The 20,560-nt window shown below is 37.5% G+C and overlaps 3 protein-coding genes and 1 long non-coding RNA gene across 6 annotated transcripts; all 4 read right to left on the bottom strand.

Annotated features, from left to right (window-relative positions):
- LOC109946567 lies at positions 976 to 2,715 on the bottom strand. The gene is made up of 2 exons (XR_002269689.1): positions 2,001 to 2,715; positions 976 to 1,417 (listed from the first exon to the last, which is right to left on the bottom strand). It is a non-coding gene; the product is annotated as an uncharacterized LOC109946567 (long non-coding RNA).
- On the bottom strand, positions 5,061 to 8,492 carry LOC18791876. 3 transcript variants are annotated; one of them, XM_007223102.2, is made up of 9 exons: positions 8,115 to 8,492; positions 7,871 to 8,015; positions 7,644 to 7,702; positions 7,276 to 7,533; positions 6,794 to 6,854; positions 6,209 to 6,333; positions 5,862 to 5,924; positions 5,645 to 5,769; positions 5,061 to 5,386 (listed from the first exon to the last, which is right to left on the bottom strand). In XM_007223102.2, exons 2-9 carry the CDS (start codon positions 7,959 to 7,961, stop codon positions 5,245 to 5,247), a joined length of 924 nt encoding a protein of 307 aa, XP_007223164.1. In that variant the 5' UTR covers positions 7,962 to 8,015; positions 8,115 to 8,492; the 3' UTR covers positions 5,061 to 5,244. The 3 variants fall into 3 exon arrangements, with proteins under 3 accessions (XP_007223164.1, XP_020410412.1, XP_007223163.1); XM_020554823.1 differs by having other exon boundaries at positions 7,871 to 8,005; XM_007223101.2 differs by having other exon boundaries at positions 7,871 to 7,988.
- LOC18792354 (myosin heavy chain, striated muscle) lies at positions 8,566 to 15,984 on the bottom strand. The gene is made up of 8 exons (XM_020554822.1): positions 15,422 to 15,984; positions 15,129 to 15,332; positions 11,874 to 15,038; positions 10,488 to 11,457; positions 9,715 to 10,367; positions 9,280 to 9,427; positions 9,111 to 9,192; positions 8,566 to 8,970 (listed from the first exon to the last, which is right to left on the bottom strand). Exons 1-8 carry the CDS (start codon positions 15,569 to 15,571, stop codon positions 8,868 to 8,870), a joined length of 5,475 nt encoding a protein of 1,824 aa, XP_020410411.1. The 5' UTR covers positions 15,572 to 15,984; the 3' UTR covers positions 8,566 to 8,867.
- Positions 17,218 to 19,429, bottom strand: LOC18792689 (RING-H2 finger protein ATL47). The gene is made up of 5 exons (XM_007225936.2): positions 18,928 to 19,429; positions 18,357 to 18,519; positions 18,162 to 18,228; positions 17,823 to 18,057; positions 17,218 to 17,709 (listed from the first exon to the last, which is right to left on the bottom strand). Exons 1-5 carry the CDS (start codon positions 19,005 to 19,007, stop codon positions 17,493 to 17,495), a joined length of 762 nt encoding a protein of 253 aa, XP_007225998.1. The 5' UTR covers positions 19,008 to 19,429; the 3' UTR covers positions 17,218 to 17,492.

The raw sequence follows: 20,560 nt of genomic DNA, 5'->3' as shown, positions 1-20,560 counted from the left end.
ACAACATCCTTTTGTTAACTCCTCCCTGCATCAACCCACCATGCAAATTTTTAGTGTTCTAGCCCATTAACAACAAACCCTAGATTTGAATCGATCCAAGAATTTATAATTCTTAAATTTCACAGTGGACAAACTTGAAATCGTCTTCCTAGGTGTGAATCGGTCTAAGAAGTTATAATTCTCGCCACCTTTTCACAGTAACATCGTGATGCCTACCTTGCTTCTCCCACTTCCATATCTTCTTCAACTTTTTCAATTGAAGCAAAAGACAGATTCGTCAAAAAACAGACAATTGCCAGCAATGAGAACCCCAATTTTGAGCAATGAAGACGCCAATTTTAGGGATCTCCAATTACTTTGTTGCTGGGGGAACTAGGGTTGTGATTTTGGGAACAATTGGTGGACAATTGGCGGGCTCGAACGGAATGAAATTTTCAGACCCCTAGCCTAATAAATATTACATAATCTCTCATGGGTCCCACTAATAGCCACATTGGATGCCACTTTCTGATCAATTTTTGTCACGTGATTAATGGCATGGGGCAACCTTAGTAACGAAATGGAAGTTCAGGGGGAATTTGAGCCATTATAAAAATCAGGAGGCAATCTGAGACAATTTGTAAATTACAAGGGGTATTTGAACAAATAAGCCTAATTATTATGTACAGTTGTTGGTAATTATGTACATATACATCTCGCGTTCTACCTAATACACATGGTGATCTTGCTTGTGATGCAAATAAGGCATCTAGTGTTGAATCTGGACATTGCATTTTCATTTGTTTTGATTATTATATTAAGGCTTATTTACATCAATGTCCCTTAAAACTACGATCAAATCTCACTTTGCCTCCTTAAACTTAAAGTGACCCACTTAACCCCCTTGATAGTGGTTTGGTGACCCACCTAGCCTCATGTCGTCAACTCAATCCAAAAGTATGTTAACTATATGATGACGTGGCAAGGATTTTTTGTAATTTCTTACATATAAATCATTAACCACTCATTGAAGGGTGACGAGGCAAGTGGAGCCCACTTCCACATAGATAAAGATATAATTAAATATTGTAATTATTAAAACTAATAAAAACAAAATATTTAAAAAGGGTTTTAATTTCTCTCTCCCTCTATCTCTCTTCCTTTCTCTCTCTTCCCCTCTCTCTTCAAACAGCTCCACATCCCCATCAATATCATCGAAGGCTTCACAACTTCGGGGAAATCCAATGGCTTAATCGGGTCACATACGCTGACCTATTTCAAAACCTGGTCATGGTGGTCGTCATCACCGAAGCCAGAATCGAAATGCTCGTGTTTTCAACATAATTTGTAATCGGATGACCAATGACATATATTTGATTGCCTTTCTCTACATGCTAGAAAGCAATGCACCATCTCATCCCAAAATGTCAAACTGATCCTGGAAAAAGAAAAAAAAAACCCACATATCATAATTAACAGAAAAACATTGTGATGCGACACAAGCATAAAAAATTTGAATTTCCCACTTGAATTTAATAAGCATAACCACACTAATTGAAAGCATTTGAACAAAATTCCTACACAGTAGTTATCAAATTCAAAACCCAATAATTAAAGAGATATTTAGTCATATACCCAATTTTAGCACTAATAATATAGATAAACTCAACACCATTTAATTTCTATAAACAAATCCAAAAAATGACAGCTGACCCTATTGAATTTAATTTTGATTATTAAATTACTTTAATGCCTTATTGAGTGTTTTGAGTATTTTTATGAGGTTTTGGAGTTGGGCTTGTTTTAAGAAATTGATACATGTTTTGTAATTTATAAGAAATTAAAAGCCTCTTTGTTATGTTGTAAATGAGTTTTGAGTGTGTTTCTAAAGTCCATTTCATATAGGTTTTTTTTAATAATTTGAACCCCTATATTGAGTATAATAGTGAATCTCCAATAATTAAATGAGCATCATCAACTGCAAATCATGATTAAACCCAAAAGATTGAAGAAAATAATACCATGGGGTGTCGGAAGCTGATTTCTTAACGGTGAGGCGGGTCCAAGCGACGACCTTTCCAGAGGGAAGGTGCTTAATTTCAATGGGAAGACCGACGACGTCGATGATGTGCACCGTATTGCACAGCTTCTTCTTCCACTGAACCTCAGCCGATCTAGGGTATGCTACGGGCACTTGAATGTTGCTGCTGCCATTATTGTTGTACTAGTCTCTATTGTAATCCATCGAGCATTTGATATTGAAACGGCCATGCAAAGGCTAAGTGGTTGTGGCTGTTGTTGGAGGTTGTGGTTGGGAAAAATGAAGGAATTTTAGGGTTTGGTGGTGATACGACTCAGATTACAACCATGGTGTAGGAGGCAAAGGAGAGGCAGAGGCAGAGGCAGAGAGAGAGGTTTGGTTTGTGGGTAAGAAATTTAGTTGATGGGAGTGATTGGAATATTAGTTAGAAAATGGGAGCAATTTTACCCACTATCTGGGTTGGTGGTTGTTTGGGCACGGAAAAGGTGGCTTGAGGAGGGACAGTTATGGCTGCTAGGAGTGGGTTGGAAAGAGAGAGAGATTTTTTTCAGTTATAAATTTTTTAATGTTTTATTTTAATTTTAATTAGTTATAAATTATTAGAATATTTAATTATATATTTATATGTGGAGGTGGACTCTACTTGCCACATCACCTTTTAATTGGTGAATAATAATCCATGCGGGTGAAATTACAAAAACACCCCTACCATGTCATCATAGTTAACAGACTTTTGGATTGAGTAGACGGCAAGGGGCAAAGGGGGTCACCAAATCACGATCAAGTTAGGTAAGTGGGTCACTTTAAGTTTGAAGGGATAATGTGAAATTTGACTATAGTTTCATGGGACATTGGTGTAAATAAGCCTTATATTAATTACCTTGTGCTAACTTAAGGTCAAGATAATGATGTTGAGAGTAGTTGCTCGCAAGATTGGGCTTCACCGCTTTATTTTGCTGAATTTTTTTATCCTTTCCTTCAGCAATATATAAGTACATTAATATCTGACCTATTCACTGATTTTTTTTTTTTCCTTTCCTATAGGTTTCACTTTGATTCAAGCTCATTTCCGTATTTCTGTCAATCCATGTTTATTTTGTATATAATTTTATTGTGAAATGTTGACTTTAGTAGATATGCTATGGCTTTTTCTTCTTTTTATCGATTTTGCTATCTGTTTGTTAGCTGGGAAAATTGAGCAAAGTAGCTGGAAAGGGAGAGAAAATTTAGGTCCTGTTTGGTGTTGGATTGAATCCAATTTTATAAACTCAAAAACATATTTAAGTTAAAAGTAAAAAAAAAACCCATTTGGTAGGCCCATTTTTAAAAACTCAAATCCAAAATAAACTAAAAAACACCAAGAAATTAGAAAACAGAAAAAGTCTGTTTTTTCAAAATTTTTTTTCTACTCGTCTCATCGCTCGAACGATGGTTGCTCTAAACTCCTTCTAGTCGAGCTCAAGCTTCAAGCCTCCATAGCAGAAGCTTGAAGCTCTATTGCTCCATCTTTCTCTCCATCTCTCTCTTCGTCCTTCTCTCTCATCAATAACTTTTAGGGCTGGGCATCTGAGCACCACCCTCACCACCTCCTCTTGTCTATGTGATTCTGTCAGTTGAAGTCTTGACGTTGAACACCATCGAACAAGCGTGGACTATGATTCATCCCTATGCTTCGAAATTAATTTGTTCAATCTCTCTACAATTATCCCTATGCTTTTTTTTTTTTTTCCAGAAATCATTTTACCTGAGCTATACTATTCTGTAAATTATTTTTGCAAATCTTGACTTAGCCTACATATAAATATACGTACATTACTGTGTAAATCCTTAACAAAAAATAAAAACAAAAAAGGTAAATAGATTATAAAGTAATCAAATCTTAATTAGATATATATTGCATTATAAAATCAGTCCATAACCAACCAAATAACAGAGAAAAGAAAATCTCAATAAGTAATTAGAAACCAGGGTTTTTAGGTTCAATGGTCCCTAAATTTTGACATGATTCGTATTTTGGTTCTTTAATTTCTAAAATCGCTTATGTGGTCCTTCAACTTCAAGTTCGTTTGGACAATGGTCCTACCATTAATTTTGTTAACCTTTTCTGTTAAATTTGAGCATGTGCATGACACATGGTGTACAGTTAAGGGTCAAAATTGAAAATTGCTTCACTCCTTGGGTACATGGGCAATTTCTGGCATACCCAAACCCCACACCCACTCTCCCACTGCTGCAACTTAACTCTCCCCATCCATATATCTCCCTCCACTCCATTCCCAAGCCAAGCCCATTAAAACCCACCACCAATCGAGGAATGATATATCTCCTTTCCTCCAATCCAACAAAGCCATGAGTGGCATGGTGAAAGTGAGGGTGAGGAAGTCTTGGTGATTGTTGTGGGTTGTGTGTGTTTAGGTGGGGTTGGGTTGGAGGGGTTGTGGCTACTGCGGCAAGGATAGGAAAAAGGCCTTTTAGTTCTTAGTTTTTTATTTTATTTTTTGAGTGATAGAAATATTCAAATAGTGTAAATTAAAAATAATACAAAAATACTATTTTGCTCATGCATAAAATATAACAAAATTGACAATACGACTATTTGTCCTAACAAAACTGAAGTTGAAGGATCACATGAACGATTTTAAAAATTGAGGGACCGAAATGCGAATCGAATCAAAGTTCAAATATCATTAGAGCTAAAATTGACTGTGGGGTTTGAAACCACTTCAATCAACGATAGAGTACGTACCATGCGGAGCACCGTCAGCTGCCTGCAGCTAAATAATTGAACCAATCCTGTCGTTTGATAATTTTTAACCAGTCGTCTTGGAGGCGGGAGCAAACGGTGTCGTTTGATGAAAGTGCATAGTAATTGATTCTCGAGCTTGGCGTGGATAATTTTCAACTGTTGTTGAGGGATTTATTTGTCAAGCAAGAAGACATGTCCTTGCTCCTATAATTCTTGATCCCTATGTTTTTGTTAGAAATTAATTTACCTATATTTTGCCTCTAGGTAAATTACTGAACTTGCAAATCTTGGTAACTTAATTTACAAATAAGTATAGGTAAGTTAATGTGTAAATTAGTGTAGTTTAGAATATTGTTTGTAAAAAGAAAAACATAAGGTTGATCAACTTCTACATTGACTTCACTAGTTTGAAGTTGTAGGCTTCCAAGTCACAAAAAAAATTATGTACACTTGTTGGCAAATGACAGTGGCAGTCTTCTCATAGCCGCCGCGGTGAACCTGATCGGTAGCGCCATGATATCCCTCCCACCAAATTGTTCACTGCATGAGCAGCCATTGGCACGATAAGGCTGGAGGAGACAATGGTTGCATAACCATACACAAGCCCAACAAAAGTTGCCCTGCAACACGGCAGAAAATCATCAATCACTAAGCAATATTTTCAACACACAACTTTCATGGAGAGTTCAACTCCATAAATTTATTTCCATAAGTTGCCATTATATGGCAAGTCTTTTTGCACTGTGATGTATTCGATATCAGAAATGGGAATTCAGATAGGTAAGGTTGAAAACTCATTTGGTGTTTAAGCTGTTCATATCTAACAATGGCCTGAACGGAGCATTTAAGTACTTGGATAGAGATACGAAGACAAGTACCAAATGGCAAAGGAATACTTTCGGCCACTCCCCAGGTGTAGAACACCAAAAATGATGGCGACGGCCAATGCACTCCTCCAATTAGATCCAAAAAGTGGTAGCAGTGCACCCCGGAAAAGAAGTTCCTGCCCAACCAATGCACCATGAATTAATGCAAAATGAGTTGAACAAACAAGAATGGTAAGCTACTACAATGTGATGAAATGTATTTGCTTACCTCGCTAATCCCAGGCAAAAACGCGACGATTATGTAATCTAAAGGTTGAAGTGAACTAAGGACCTAAGTTACAAGAAAAGATGTATGTCAGAGATGCAGAAGCAGCTATGGAATACTCTCACTTAAAGGGATGCTAACAAGCAGCAATGGGGAACGGAGTTACTATAATATCAACTAGGCTCTTTTGTGTCTGATTATACAAGTTTTAAATGCTGTAGAGACAGTTTCCTCAATATGTAATCCAGAAATCTAATTAGCTAGTGTTGTGGAGACAACTATTGACTGCGTATCATTTACGGCAAACTTTTCTGAGTCCCTGCAGATGTGCTAGAGCAGAAAGTCGATACCTGCTGATTGGCAGCTTCGCTAGATTCTGCAAAATCTGGCCATGTCTTCAACAAGAGATATCGGCATAATGATATCACAATAACTAATCCTGTAATCAACTCAAGATACCACACCTCAAAATCAACTGCAGAAAAGGGGAGAAAAGAGTTATGCTCTTTAAACTAATGAACCAACTAATCCAGAGTCAATGACATAAAAAGCTGAAACTAAAAAGGTTAAAGAGAAGAAAGCAATGGAAAGTTGATCTTGCAGTGGGATGGGTTTTCCTCCATTATCCACGAAGTATTCAATTAATGTTTCTCATATCTACTTCTTTTTGGGGCCATAGTAATCTATATCCTGTTATAAAAAGCTTAGCCACCTATTGGTCACCTACGTTCAATATGACTTATCTATATGGCCTTTCCATGAAGTTATTTGTCCTTTAAAATAAGACACGAGATTGAGACAACCCACTCTAGACAAATCTTGCTTATAGGCTATCTCTTTGCCAAAGATGCAGGTGCTCCTTCTCATCAAAGAGAATGAAAATAAACTTTCCATTGACAATTCTTGCATCGAGAAGAGTAAGTGAAAGTTCATACATGATATGTCCAACGAGCAGTCAAAGACTGGCAATCCTTCAATTGATGCAACATGAGATGCCTGCAAGTTGCAGTTGCAGATAGGTCATGACTAGTCGATGGTCAGGGGAAAATGTTGATTTTATCAGACAATATAAACTTTAGTACATAAAATAACAGAAACAAGGACAATTGGGTCACAGGAAGAAGAGAAAGTGCAGTGCAATGTGTTCTATAAGGTCCAAAATGTATATCCAAGTCTATAAAAAACCTGGCCTATGATCCTGTTCTCTTCGTTTAAATAGTCCATCAAAATATACTGCCTAGTAGAAGAAGAAAGAAAATAAAAGAAGTTCTCAAAAAGGTAAAACAGGAAAACAAAAAGAGTTTGTTCACACATCACCATTAGAAACTAAAAAAGAGGCAAGAATGTAAAAACTATTAGGTGGACCTAAAAATTCAACAAAAAACATTGATCCAAGAAGACATTAAGTAAATCATACCTGTCGAATTATTATACCCAATGCCGCTATCAACCCAGAAGTAACAGTGCAAGCCTGAAGCACAGCACCTCTGGGAGGGAATACAACCAATTCCTCTGCAGCTAAATTATCAGAAGGGTCCACCTTCTTGTCAATTTGAACATAATCATCTTCAGAAGCAGTGCTCTTATCTGCTACTCTTTTCCGTGCTTCTCCGTCCCTCCTCAATTTCTTCACCGAATTCCGACTTGCAAAAGCTCTTGGGCTAATTGAAACTCCCTGCCAAGACAGAAACGCACAACTGTATCAATATTATAGTGAATGAAAAATCGAGTGTTTGTCTTAAGATTATAGTTAAAGACCAAACAGTGTAGAAATGAAAGCCTCACACTGCATAATTTGGCAGGTAAAACCTTCTGCGCATCATAAAGGCCAATCAAATTCCCACCTGTCCAAATGTTTCAACTTTTGTACAATCAAGCAAGAAGCAAAATCATAAACGCCAACCAAGAACTAAGCAAAATGATGCATAAGATAGATAATAGTGGGTTAACTCTTAAAACCAGGAGAAACCCAGAAACATAGAAACAAATTCAAGCAGTGTGAAAAGACTAACTGATGAAGATAGAGCTTCCCCAACTCAATGGGGTTGTAAAGGCGGCATTGTTTACTGTAGACCGCCAAAAGTTCACAGCGAGCAAACCCATTCGATAGTAGCAGGCAGGGGCAGAGTCCTGTTAAAACCAATTTCCTAAATTCAACTTCACCAGAAAACCAAGTCCATAAATTAAATTGAAGCTCGCTTAGATTATTCATTTGAACAACAGAAAAAATGGCAAGTGAAGATTAAACGAACGAACCTCTATAGTTTTGGGTGGAATTATGCACCTCTCTGAGTGCTCCTTAAACAGAAAAATCTATTAAAAATCCGGTGCTTAGAACTGGAAGCATGAGAACGACCGGAGCTGAAGACCCAAGATTGAACAACTAACGACTAACAGACCATGTAAAGCTTCGTGCTTTTTATAATTAATTTTGTTTGTTTTGTTTTTTTTTCGTTTTAAGAATATACTGCTGCCACGTGGATCCTTGAGGTAGCAGAAATGAGAGGCCATGGATTTCTGGTGTAACGAATGTGTTTTACGGTTTCTAAATCCAGTCATTTTGGTATGACCAAAATAAATAAATAAATAAAATCCACTCTCTTGGATTTATCAAAAGACAATATATTATAGAATCCAGTATTTTGGGAAGCAAATGGCAAGGCAAGGGCACATTAAATAGAAAAGTTATGCTGGTTGGTAATTGGTGTTACCACTGTAATGTAAAAAATATGCATAAAGATTGAAAGTACTGTATCGCTAGATTCACTACAAAGATTTCTGGTTCATCTGTCATATATCAAACTACGATTAAACAAAACAAATAACTGACAAAAGTGGAAAAAATAATTTCCACGGCCAAAGAGCCATTTGATCCTCTGCAACCTAAAAATGTGATTGCAGAGAATTAACTTGGGGACGGGACATATATGCAAAGCGAAAGAGAAGAATGACAAAAAGGCTATGATACATTTTGCTTGCAGACCCAAAATGAGAAACAATCAGACTTGGTTACAAAATGGTTCCCAGCAGCCACAGATGCAAGAAGAGCCAGTAGGCAATAAGGCCTAGCCTTGCCCTTGGCCGACTCATCAAAACTCGACCACCAGATACCCTGTATATATAGAGAATGAAGCACCTTAGTAAAGCTTTCCTGTAATGTACTTCTGAAAAAACTAAAAAAGATAACCTAGCAGGAATTGGTATTACCCATCCCTCTTCTTTATGTAATAAGTTTAAAGTTCAGCACTTTACCAAATCCCATCAATTCGATCTGCAATCGACTTTCCTTGTCTTGGAATGAGACCAGATGCATTGAGAGACGTGAACACATGACCTGGAAGAGGGCAAGAAAAAATAAAAGAAATAAGTTTACCAGGCCTTAAAACTACTAGGAACAACAGACAAATCCTAAAGTGCAAACCTTTGTCCTCGTCAGTTTCTGCACTGTTGATTAAACGGGTAGATTCAGAACCAATATCAATTGTGAGATGGTCAGTTGAACCCTTCCGCATAGTTCGCACATGAGCTGCAGATGGTACGGGTGATATCGTGTTCTTCCCAACTGGCCCCTGAATATAATTGATTTACAAACAACTTCAGTTCTTACATATGCAGGAAAATATTTTATAAAGATGTTGAAACAAAACTACTGACACATTTCATCTTTAAAGCACATATTCCTCAACACACAACTAACTCAATGAGCCTATACCTCAATCACCTACCGAAGTTTATATTGATTTTACCTTAAAACACATCAACTGGAAAAAAATGGCATCACATATCAGCCGTTCAAAATAAATCAAGAGACAACTTTGCAGAAATGTATAGTGGAATCATATAAATCAATATTTACCACATCTTCAATTTCAGATATCTCGGAACCAGTAGGCAACGAAGGTGCTTCAAAGATGCCCCTTTCCTGAACAATCTCTTGCTGAGCAGGCCTTCCTTGATGTGAATCTTGAAGTACATTAACCTTGGTTGATAATTCCTCCACAAACTTTTGGCTCTCGACCAACTTAGTACCAAGTTCCTGGGCTTTTGATTTTGAATTTTCAGACTCCAACTGTAAAGCCATAACCTGCTTCTCTAATACTGATAGAAGTCCCATCACACCAGAAGATTTCTGATCTCCAACTAAATCATTACCTCCCGACATATCTATAATTTTTTCCAAACTATATATGAGCACAGACAGTTCGCTTTTCATCTTCTCCGTATCTTTTCTATCTCTGTCATAATGTTCAACCTCCTCCTTCAGTTGTCCAATTTCAAGCATCCTAGTCCCAAGAGTTGACTGCAGTTCTTCTTTTTCATGAGCCAAAAAATTTATCTGATTCTGAAGGTTAATAATATTATCAAGAACATAAAAGAGCTTCTTTACATGAGCTGAATCATGCAGCTCCAAATTTCCTACTTCTGACTCTGGCATAGGGAATTCAATCCCTCTGATCTTGTCAAAGAGGATTTTGACTTCAGATGCTGACAGGAGGGAGTCTTCAGCCTCTGAAACAAGAAAATGTGAACAAATGAGTCATTAAAGCACTTACAGTCATTAGAACAGCATAGTAGATATGTTCAGCAACATCGGGAAAAGGAAAAGAAAGAAAAGATTAAGATCTTTACCTTGTTCTTTCATATGCAAAGTATTGTACAGGATTTGAGCTTCTGCCTCCTTTTCCTTAAACTTATCCTCTTTTGCTTGATAATCCTCTAGTCTAAGCGTCAGCTTGCTGCATGAATTCTGTAATGCTTCTATATCAGCATCCAACTTGGAAATCCTATTTTGTCCTAGCTCCCTTTCTTCCATGGCTTTTTCAGAAGTTGTCCTAGCTTCAGCCAGTTTATTCTGTAATGCTTCTATATCAACATCCAACTTGGAAATCCTATTTTTTCCTAGATCCCTTTCTTCCATGGCTTTTTCAGAAGATGACCTAGCTTCGGTCAGTTTATTCTGCAAATCTTCAATTGTAGAGGCTGCCACTTCACTTGTGCTCTCAAACTGTTTAATCAAAGCTTTAACTTTTCTAATAGAAACTGACAACATTTCTGCTGTTTTTCCATAATTGCTTCCATCCAGAGCTTGCTCATGTATTTCAGTGCCCTCTCCAGCAATTACTCCTCTTTCTGGAGACAAATAATGTCTTATATCTTCAAGCTCAGGAACAGAGCTCAATTCAAGTAAATTGTTCTTGACTTCAAACTGAAGTTCTCTGGTAGCATCAGTACATGCAGAGAGTAGAGACTTGAGATCATTTTCTAAAATGGCTATTGTATTCTCTTGTTCCTGTTTATATATTTCCAGATTATTTGCCTTTTGTTTAAAAGATTCCGTGTGCTCAACCACAGTTACTATTTCATCCCTTATTGCCTTTAATTTTCTCAATAGAGTTGCAATAAACTCATCTGTAGAAAAAGAGAAGCGTTCAAAATTTTCTGCAAGAATATTGTTTCGCAACTGGAACCTTTCCACAGTCTTCTTCAAACATGAAGACACATCTTCGACATCTGTAACATTGTCCTCACCATTATCCTTTTCAACACTGGAAATACTGTCAAGACCTTCTGAGAAAGATTTTGTCACATATGAATCCTCCTGGAATAAGTAATAAAAGGAGCTCGTCAGAAAACAAAAAGAAGTCAAGTTCTTCTTGAAAACATAATCCTTTATGACAGAAAATAAGAGATCTTCACAAATATTTTGAGTCATTGGGAATAGTTCATCACATGACATTCTAATTATAGAAGAATTTGATTTTATCAGAGCCAAAAAAAGAAAACTAATATCAAATTTGAGGACCATGTTCGATTGCCATGTCAAAGTATTGAGAACTATTACCAAACATATTCTTCCTGGGCATAAATATGAAATTGACAAAAAAAAATAATAATAATAAGAACAGAAAACTATAAAAAGGCGAGATCTAAATGCCGATGGATTCTGGTCCACCAATATAGAATGCACAAAAACAAAAATAAAGTGAGCACTAAAGAAGAAAACTTATTATATACCTCCAGTACTTGGTGTCTTTGCAATTCTTCTAAACCCATGGAAACACAATGGTCCGATATATTTTTAAGAATGAGATCCATATCTTTCAGGCTCTCAAATTTCTTCCCAAAACATCTTTTCATAGTGGACAACAGAGTCTCATCCTTCATTAAGAGTTGAAGTTTATGAAGGTCACCACTGAACTCTATGGACCTGCTTTCTATGCTACCATTAGTTCCAGACAACTCTTCCATGCATGCATTTAACTTGGAATTAAGTGTTAATATTTCCTCTTCAGCATTTTTCTTTCCACCTTCAAGTACAGTAATATCATTCCCTGCCTTCAGCAATGCATCTTCCAGTGATTTTATGGTTGCACGGGCATCTGCTAGCTTGTTATCATGGAACCCAGCTTCCTCTTGGAGTTTCTTTAGCTCAACCTCTAAATCGGTTCTACCAATTTGAAAATCATTGTTTTGTTCAGTAAGTAAAGAAACATTGGCCTGTGCCTGCGATAGGGAATCTTCGAGTAACTTTATGGTCTTGTAGGCCTCTGTTAGTTTGCTGGTCTGAATATCAACTTCCTCTTTCACTTTCTCTAGCTCTGTTTCTGCAGTAGCTCTACTGACCAAAGCCCCTTCTTTTTCACTGACAAGCACAGATACATTATTTTCTGCAAGCGACAATGCCTCTTCCAGTGACTTTTTAGATGCACAAACCTCACCAAACTTGCTAGCCTGGGCCATAGCTTCTTCAATTGCTTTCTCTAACTCTTTTTCAACATTGGTCTTATCCACTTCTATTTCCCACTTTTCTTCAGCAAGTTGAGATACATCATTCTTTGCAACTGACAATTCATCTTCCAGAGACTTTATGGTTGAGTGGGCTTCTACTAACTTAGCAGCCAGATTACTGGCTTCCTCTTTTACTATCCCCAACTCTCCTTGTGCATTTGCCTTGGCATCCTGACATTCATTCATGTACCCTGCAAGCCAGTTTACCTTCCCCACAGGCTCTTCAAAAACTGACTCAATAGGAAGAATAATGGCATCAATAGATTCAATTAGTCTCTGTAACATGTTATTGCTCTCCAGTAAGAACTGTTCAAGTTGATCCCGTTGTTCCTTCATAGAAACAAGATCAGCATCTAACTTTGTGATGCGGTCTACATCAGTAGACAAACTACTTATCTTATCCCTGGATTCAGCAAGTGCAGATTGTTTGTGCTGTAACTCAAGCCTTAACTTCTCAATTTCCGAGTTCTTTTCATCCAAAAGATGTTTCAAGTTTTCCCGGTCTTGAACCAGTCCCTTACCTTTCTTGACTGCCATGGACAACTTCTCCCTGAGCACAGTATTTTTCTCCTCTGATCGTTCAACATCTTTCTGCAGGGACCCTTTTTCCTCTTCCAATGCTACAAGTTTTTGAGATACTGCCTGGAACTCATTTGACAGATTATTCACCTCTGACCTCACCAGCATCTCCTCTTCTAGCATATTCTCATACAGCATCAACTTCTGATCCCTTACGTACAGGTGGCTTTGAATTGTTTCAAACAACTCAGCATCAACTTTTGGAGAATCAAGTAAGGCACTACTCTGTTCCTTTATCTTGCCAATGCATCTGTCAATGAGCAAGGCATTGTCCAATGAAGGCTGATAAACCTCTTCATTGTCCACCACAACTCCAGAGGCATCAAGTAACATCCTGATCATCTCAGCCTTCTCTAAAGAAACCAGTTGCTCTTTCTTGACAATATCTTGGTATTCGGATGTCAGAGTGTCCAGCTCTGCTTGGAGATATTCCTTTGCCTGCAATTCAGCTGAAAGTGAATCAGTTAAGTGGTCGATATTTTTCCGTGCCACTTCCTTAGTTGCAGTAATTTCATCACGCAACATGATCACTTCATCTTTGGCCTGAGAAAATGATTCCCTAAGCCAATGTACTTGAGACTCTAAGTTAGAAGATGAAATAACTTCTGGTAGATCAATTGCATACATAGCCGCCTTCAAGCTTTGGAATTCCAGGGAAATGGCCTTGAGTTTACCATTTTCATCCATAAGCCATCGAAGTCTCTCTAGCACATCCGTAGATTGAAGTTCTTCAGGTACACCAGTCTGAGACAAAATTTCCTCGAAATTTTCAAGAATTACATTTTTTTGGGATAGTATTTCTTGCAGTGATGCAACCAAATTTTCATTTCTAAGTAATTCCTCCTTGCTTAATTCAGCAGCTTCAAGTGCACTTGATTTCTCTTGCAATTCAATGAAACACTTATCAAGCTCACTCATCTTTTCAGCAAGGGACTGCTTCAATGAGTCCCTTTGCTGTACCAATGCCTTTCCTTTCGTCACAGCCATAGTAAGCTTCTCTCTTGTATTAGCGCACCTATTCTTCTCCTGGTCCAGCTCCATTGTTGTTTTTCCTAGATCTGCACTCACTGTCTCAACAATCCCTTTTTGATTGTCAAGTTCTTCAATCAATTTCCTATTTTCATCTTCTAGATGGCTCAATCTTTCAACAAACTCTGCTTCCTTTCTTTTGAGCACAAGTAACTCGTTACGGACAGTAGCAAAAATCCCCCCTAACTCCTGCGAACTAAGATCTTCCCTGGCCTCCGGCAAACACTGTCTAAGTTGTTCAATTTCAGAAAGCATCTGGGTGAACTTCTCAATTAGCATAGAAGTGCCTTCCTCAACATGTACTAATTTTCCACCAAAAGAACCATCCACCATTTCTTGTTGGTTAATTACACCCCTAAGGGAAGCCAACATCCTGTTTGTTACAACTTCAAAATGTGCATCCTTCTCAATCTGAGCCTCAGATGATACTTCCACAGACCTCTGAGCAGAATTCAAAAAAATTGCGACAACATCATTCAATACTGAAAATTCATTGACCTTCGCATTTAGTTCCTCAATTTCTTGATCCTTCTTAAACACAAATCCATCAAGCTCCCTTACCGTGGCCTCAGTCTGCAGTTGTTTTTCTAAAGCCGTTTTAACAAGCCCAAAACACTCGTTCATCAACTCACTCCACCGGGAACCAGTACCGTTATAATTTTCCCCACTTTCTGCCTCATGAATAAAATTACCACTTTCACCAAGCGATGCCTGTTGATCAGTGAGAGCCTTCAGCTGTAACCGAAGAGTAGCAACTTCTCTGGCAAAAGCCTCCCTTTCTTCCTTTAGTTAAACAAAAAACAGCAATTATTACCGAAAATACAAAAATTACTCGAAAAGCATCGATCTTTTTTTAAAAAGAAAACTATCGACCTCGAATTGGCGCGCAAAACTTTCTTTCTCGTCAACTGTGCTTTCCAGCAAAGCACGCAGGCGTTCCACCTCATCCATGGCGTAATCGTCCGAGCAATCAACGAACTCCTCTTTCCCCGAGTCCTCTGTCACTTTTCCGTTATCTCCCGAAACACTGTTATCATCTTCTACCGGGACCGTTACCGGTGGCACGGAGCCTAATTCCTGCAATTAAAAAACGATACCCTAGCTTTATGGAACAGATCAAATTGAAACGAGACCGTCGCAAATTGCAATTCTCAGAATTCAATTACCTGATTCACTGGTCCAACGACGTCGTCGCGAATTGCTTTTGAATCTTCGGCTAGCCCATTTGCAATTTGGCTGCTTTGAATCCCTTGATCTCCCTGTGCCACAGCTGCAGAACCTTCCTGAACCTGCCCTGAACCACGGTTCTCAGGCATCGCAATGGCTCATACCCCAATCGATACCTTCTCCGCAATAAGGCTCGGATCCGAAATCCAACAAAAAACACGCTATGAATCCCTAAATCGGCAGAAATCAATCCAAGAGCTATAAATTTGTCCGGGACCGAAGTTAAAACCCTAGGAATGGAGATTGAAGATTCGGGAACCGACACGGAATTATCAAATTTGACCCGTGGATTCCCTTAACAGTACAGAAGAAGTAGGTTTACGAATCGGATTGTGTTGGATTTGGAGAAGACGAACCACTTCCGGTCCGGTGGTGTATCTGATCTTGCAGGGACTCTGCCTGAGGAGCTGACTAAAATTTCCCTGCTTTCACTCGCTCGCGCGCTCTGTCTTCTCGTCTGTGGTCTCCTTTACTTTTCTCCGTTACTTCTTCCGTTATTTTTACTGTACGAGGACCACCGTTACTGTTTCATTCTAACTTCCTCTCCTTTTACTTGATGCAAAATTAATGTTGGTATGGTGCGACTGTTATATTAAAAAATTTATCTTAAGATGCAATAGAATTTCTTTTTTGCTAATATTATTAATTAATCTTTTTTTTATAAAAACATTATTAATCCATCTTTTTTTTTTTTGGGTTGGGAATTATTAAATAATCTTTAGTTATAGCATATTAGCATGTGTTGAATTTAAGTTATAGTTTGAATTTTATGTCACAATTTACATGTGAAGTATATTCATAAGTCAAGCAAAGAGGACAAGGTTACGCAAGGCAGATATCTATGCTGAGAAGACTTTCAACTTCGCTACATTTAAGTGTTCTAATATATTTATAAAAATGCTTCCTTTCTTCGTTTGAGGACTTTTCTTATTGAAAATGACGATAATATACTAAATTGACACACATAACATCAGGGATGCTAGGACCCGACAAACTGCATACTTTTGAAAGGTTACAAAATTTGGAAGAAAGTCTCAAATTCGAAATTGTTTATAATTTAAAAATAAAACAAATAAAAGAACTGGTGCAAACAGCCTGAAAATTTGTTCTTTTTTAATTGTCTGGTTGTAGTAGAGGAATCTTATAGACGGTACTATAATGCTGCTAACAGATGAAGGTCACGGGATTAGCTCAAGTGTTGGTTGGTATTAGTTTTCAACACAATAACGATGTTTTTGTGTTTTAAACGTTTCTGGCAGTGCTGATTCTCTTTTCTAGTATTATTATATCTTGCATTCCAAACAGACCTGGAAATTGTTTCAAATTAAGCAAATGTTAAACAAATCTTAAACGATTCAATTCAATTTATAATTTTATATCTTGCATCACAAAGAAAGAAGATCAAACCCATTTGATGATGCCCCTTCTCCCTAATGAAAGTCAAGTGGTTCACCAAAAGCAGCACAGCTGCAGATACTTCACATGTAAAGAACTGATATATAAGAGCTTTTACCAAAAGCTATTTCAATATGGCTGCAAGTTTCATTACCTGATTCTATGGTGACTAGCTTCTGAGAATTTGCTACAGAAAAAGAACAATCATGTGCACAAATTGAAATCAAAATGGTGGCCACATTTATGCCAAATCCACTCTGGCACAACTCAGATGTGAAGCCACACCATAATGAGTTTTACATGGGTTTTCTCCTCAGTAACTTTAGCCATTCAACAAGAGTAAGTTACCGAATTGTATTCCCACATTAACAAGTGTATTTACATGTGCTTATTAATGGAATTTTAACAAGTCAGTAAGGTAATAGAACTCAGTTCTGAAAATGAAAACTGTGATATTACTAATGATGAGGTAGTCTTACACTGACTTCTAAGTTTTAAATACGCATAGCACTGGGAACTGTTATTTTGTGTAAAAATCCAATAGAAGTTCCTTACCGGCTTCTATTTACATTTGACAGGAGGCTCTTTTCTATCTGTACACCATTCTTCGTTTTCTTAGAACAAATTAGAGTACTCATAATACACCAAGAAAAGGGCATCTGGGTAATCTTTTGGCAGGCTGTTGATATAGAGGTAGAAACGCAACAAATCCTCCTTATTAACCGTTTCAGTGTCAACCACATCTTCATTGCAAGTGAGCACCCATAAGTCTTGAGAATTAACTCTCTTTATATTACCGCGACAAAAAGGGCAAGACTCTGACTTTCGATTCCTGCAATTTAGAAACAAAACATTTCATGTGCAAAGAATAAATGAATCTTTAGAAAAACAAGCAGTCATGATAAAAGCAAAATATAAGGGATACATATGAAGGCTTGTACTTACCAATTGCGGTAGCATTTGATGCACATTGCATGACAGCAATTTGGCAAGACCACTTTGGTGCAAGGCTCCAAACAAATTCCACACTCCTCTTCTCTCTCCAACTCAGCATTGACAAGGCTACCATCTCCTCTAATCATCTTCTTTCCGGAGCTTTCCATGCTAGGATACCCTTCCTTAGCATCGTCTAACTCCCCCAAATCCCCATGAAGCCGCTGAAGAGATGGTAAGATAACGGCTGAAATTCAGACAAAGCAAATACAGTTAGAATCAATTTAGTTGAGCACAACTAAGTGTGACATTCAAAGATATCAATTATGAATTAAAAAGTAGCCAACATACAATAGAAATCTCTTATAGTTGCTTTCCTTCCATGGGTTGAAATTGTAGGCCTGCCATCAGTGTACACCTGTATGTATCAGATAAAAGAGCAAATAATGAAAAGGTATGCCCAAATTAGGTAGAGCAACAAAAGTAAATTCCTTTTTAGCAACCATCAAGAACTAATAGACTAGAGATTAGAGAAGAGGAAACCACCTTGTAGACCAGTATGTGGAAGAAATTTAGATATCTTGGGAGTAGACATGTGCATGAGCAATCAATCCACTGTAACAAAAACAGAAAGAGGGGAGCCAAGTGATTGTAAACCAATTTCATCTGAAAACGGGCACCGCCCTTGCCTCTTGGAATTGCAGCAGCTCTGTACATAATCCAAACCAAAATCAGAATTACTAGTATGGCACAAGTTGCCAACTTTACAATTCAATCAGATTACTCAACCATGACCAAGTCTGAACCAAAAAAAAAAAAAAAAAACCAACTTCGTTCCTACACCAATGCTCTTTGGACTTGAAAAGGGAAAAAAAAATATCCCAAATTGGCAAATAGACAAAGGGTATTACTTAGGTCTGAATATGTAATAGACAATCCCATATGGGTTTTGCTTTTTCCTGCCTCAATTGACAAATTATGATGTTGATCATGAGGATCAAATTGCCTAAATAAAGACTTGTAAAATTAAAAGATAAAACTACCCACTTGGGGAAAAGGATATGCAAAGCAACTAAAACAGCAACCAGAGTAATTGAAACAAAAACAAAGAACTTACAGAGAATTGGCATGCTGTATATCAGCCTCCAGAACATTCAAGGATTCCTGGTAAGAAGGCTGGTAATATATCATCTCCATCACAAACTCTATCTCTTGGGTAACAAAGATACAAAGAACAGAGAGCAAAAACTCCCCTCTATTCTCAGACTATCAAGTAAACAAATGAACACCACAAACAAAGTTCTCTCCTTTACACCGTCAGAGAACTTTAAAACCAGCCCTCACCTCACCAGAAACAAACAAAGTAAAGAGAGGGACACAGAGGTTTCTTTCCCAAGGCTTTTCTCTTTATCCTTTTCTCAGAAGGGGCGGCTCTCTGAGAACGACTGTTTTCGGTGTTCTCTGCTTTATAGTTTATATGGTCAGAAATGGAATACGTAACAAGGAAAATGGTGTCTTTTGCTCTGAGGATGATGAGGATGATGTTTTTTGACCCCAAAAAAAAAATGATGAGGATGATGTTTTTATTAGGAATTTGGGATGCCCTCCATTGAATTTACGTTCTTATCATAATCTTTCCTTATATTTGGTGCTCTTTTTAATATTGCCAAGGTACCTTTTCTTAGCTTTCATCCGATTTTTTTAATGATATGCATCATTATTTTCATATGGTTATGATGACTAATTTCATGTATTTTCAAATCAACCCTTGTTTATGTATATAATTTATTTGTGGTGGGTTTCTCTTGTGTGTATCAGTGAATGGCTTCATCACGCAATCATCTGGACCACTCGATCAAAGGGTCCACTTTGGAAGCTTATCCATGGACTGAAACACATCAGGTGGAGAATCCCATAAGGAAGCAATATAAAATTTTGCATTATGAAAGTATTATTGTGGTGGCTGGCTACACACACAAACAACAAATCCTTAAAATTTTGGTCAATTGCTTCTCTAACCTAAGAATGGGGTCTACTATCCAATTTAAAATTAAAAAGAATGGGATCGAATCCCATTTTCTTCTTGTGGGGGTTTTTTTTTTCTTTTCTTTTTGGTTTATACCTTTTTATATCTTATTCTTTTGGCCTTTCTTCTTACCAACATTTTACATTTGTTTAATTAATTACATTGTGTTTCCCTTCCACATCATAATGAACATAATCCCCTTTTTTTTTTCTTTTTTTTCCGCGCCAATTATTATGGCATGGCTTAATTTAGTCAAAACTTTTTCACAAGGAAAAAGAAGACCTTTCTCTGTTTAAGAGAAAAAATATATGAAGTTGTGGAAATTTCCAAGTGAACGTCACTTTCGAAAGATACTTGGGGGCAAGTGGTGACAACACTAGAGCAGTAGCTAGCCAACTCAACGGGTACAATTCTGCGAGATAACCCACGCCGCTGTGATGGACATAGGGAATTATGGATAATACATTTATATGCTTTTTAAGTGTAGGTCTTTTCTCCATTGAAGAAAAACCACGGATTTTGCTAATGTTAACCTATAGTACGGTAGCATAGCTCTTTAGGGGGTTGTTTGGTACACAGGCTTGGCTTGAACTGGCTTGGACTAAATTTAGTACCATATTTGTTTCATTTAATTCTAGTCTTAGATGAGATTGCTAATACCGGGCCCACCAAAAACACCTCCTTAGGAGGGGACTACTAAGCCCATGTAGAAAGAGAGGATTAG

The sequence above is a fragment of the Prunus persica genome, chromosome G1, assembly GCF_000346465.2.
Source record: "Prunus persica cultivar Lovell chromosome G1, Prunus_persica_NCBIv2, whole genome shotgun sequence".
Lineage (NCBI taxonomy): Eukaryota > Viridiplantae > Streptophyta > Magnoliopsida > Rosales > Rosaceae > Prunus > Prunus persica.
This window is presented reverse-complemented; position numbering and strand designations above follow the sequence as displayed.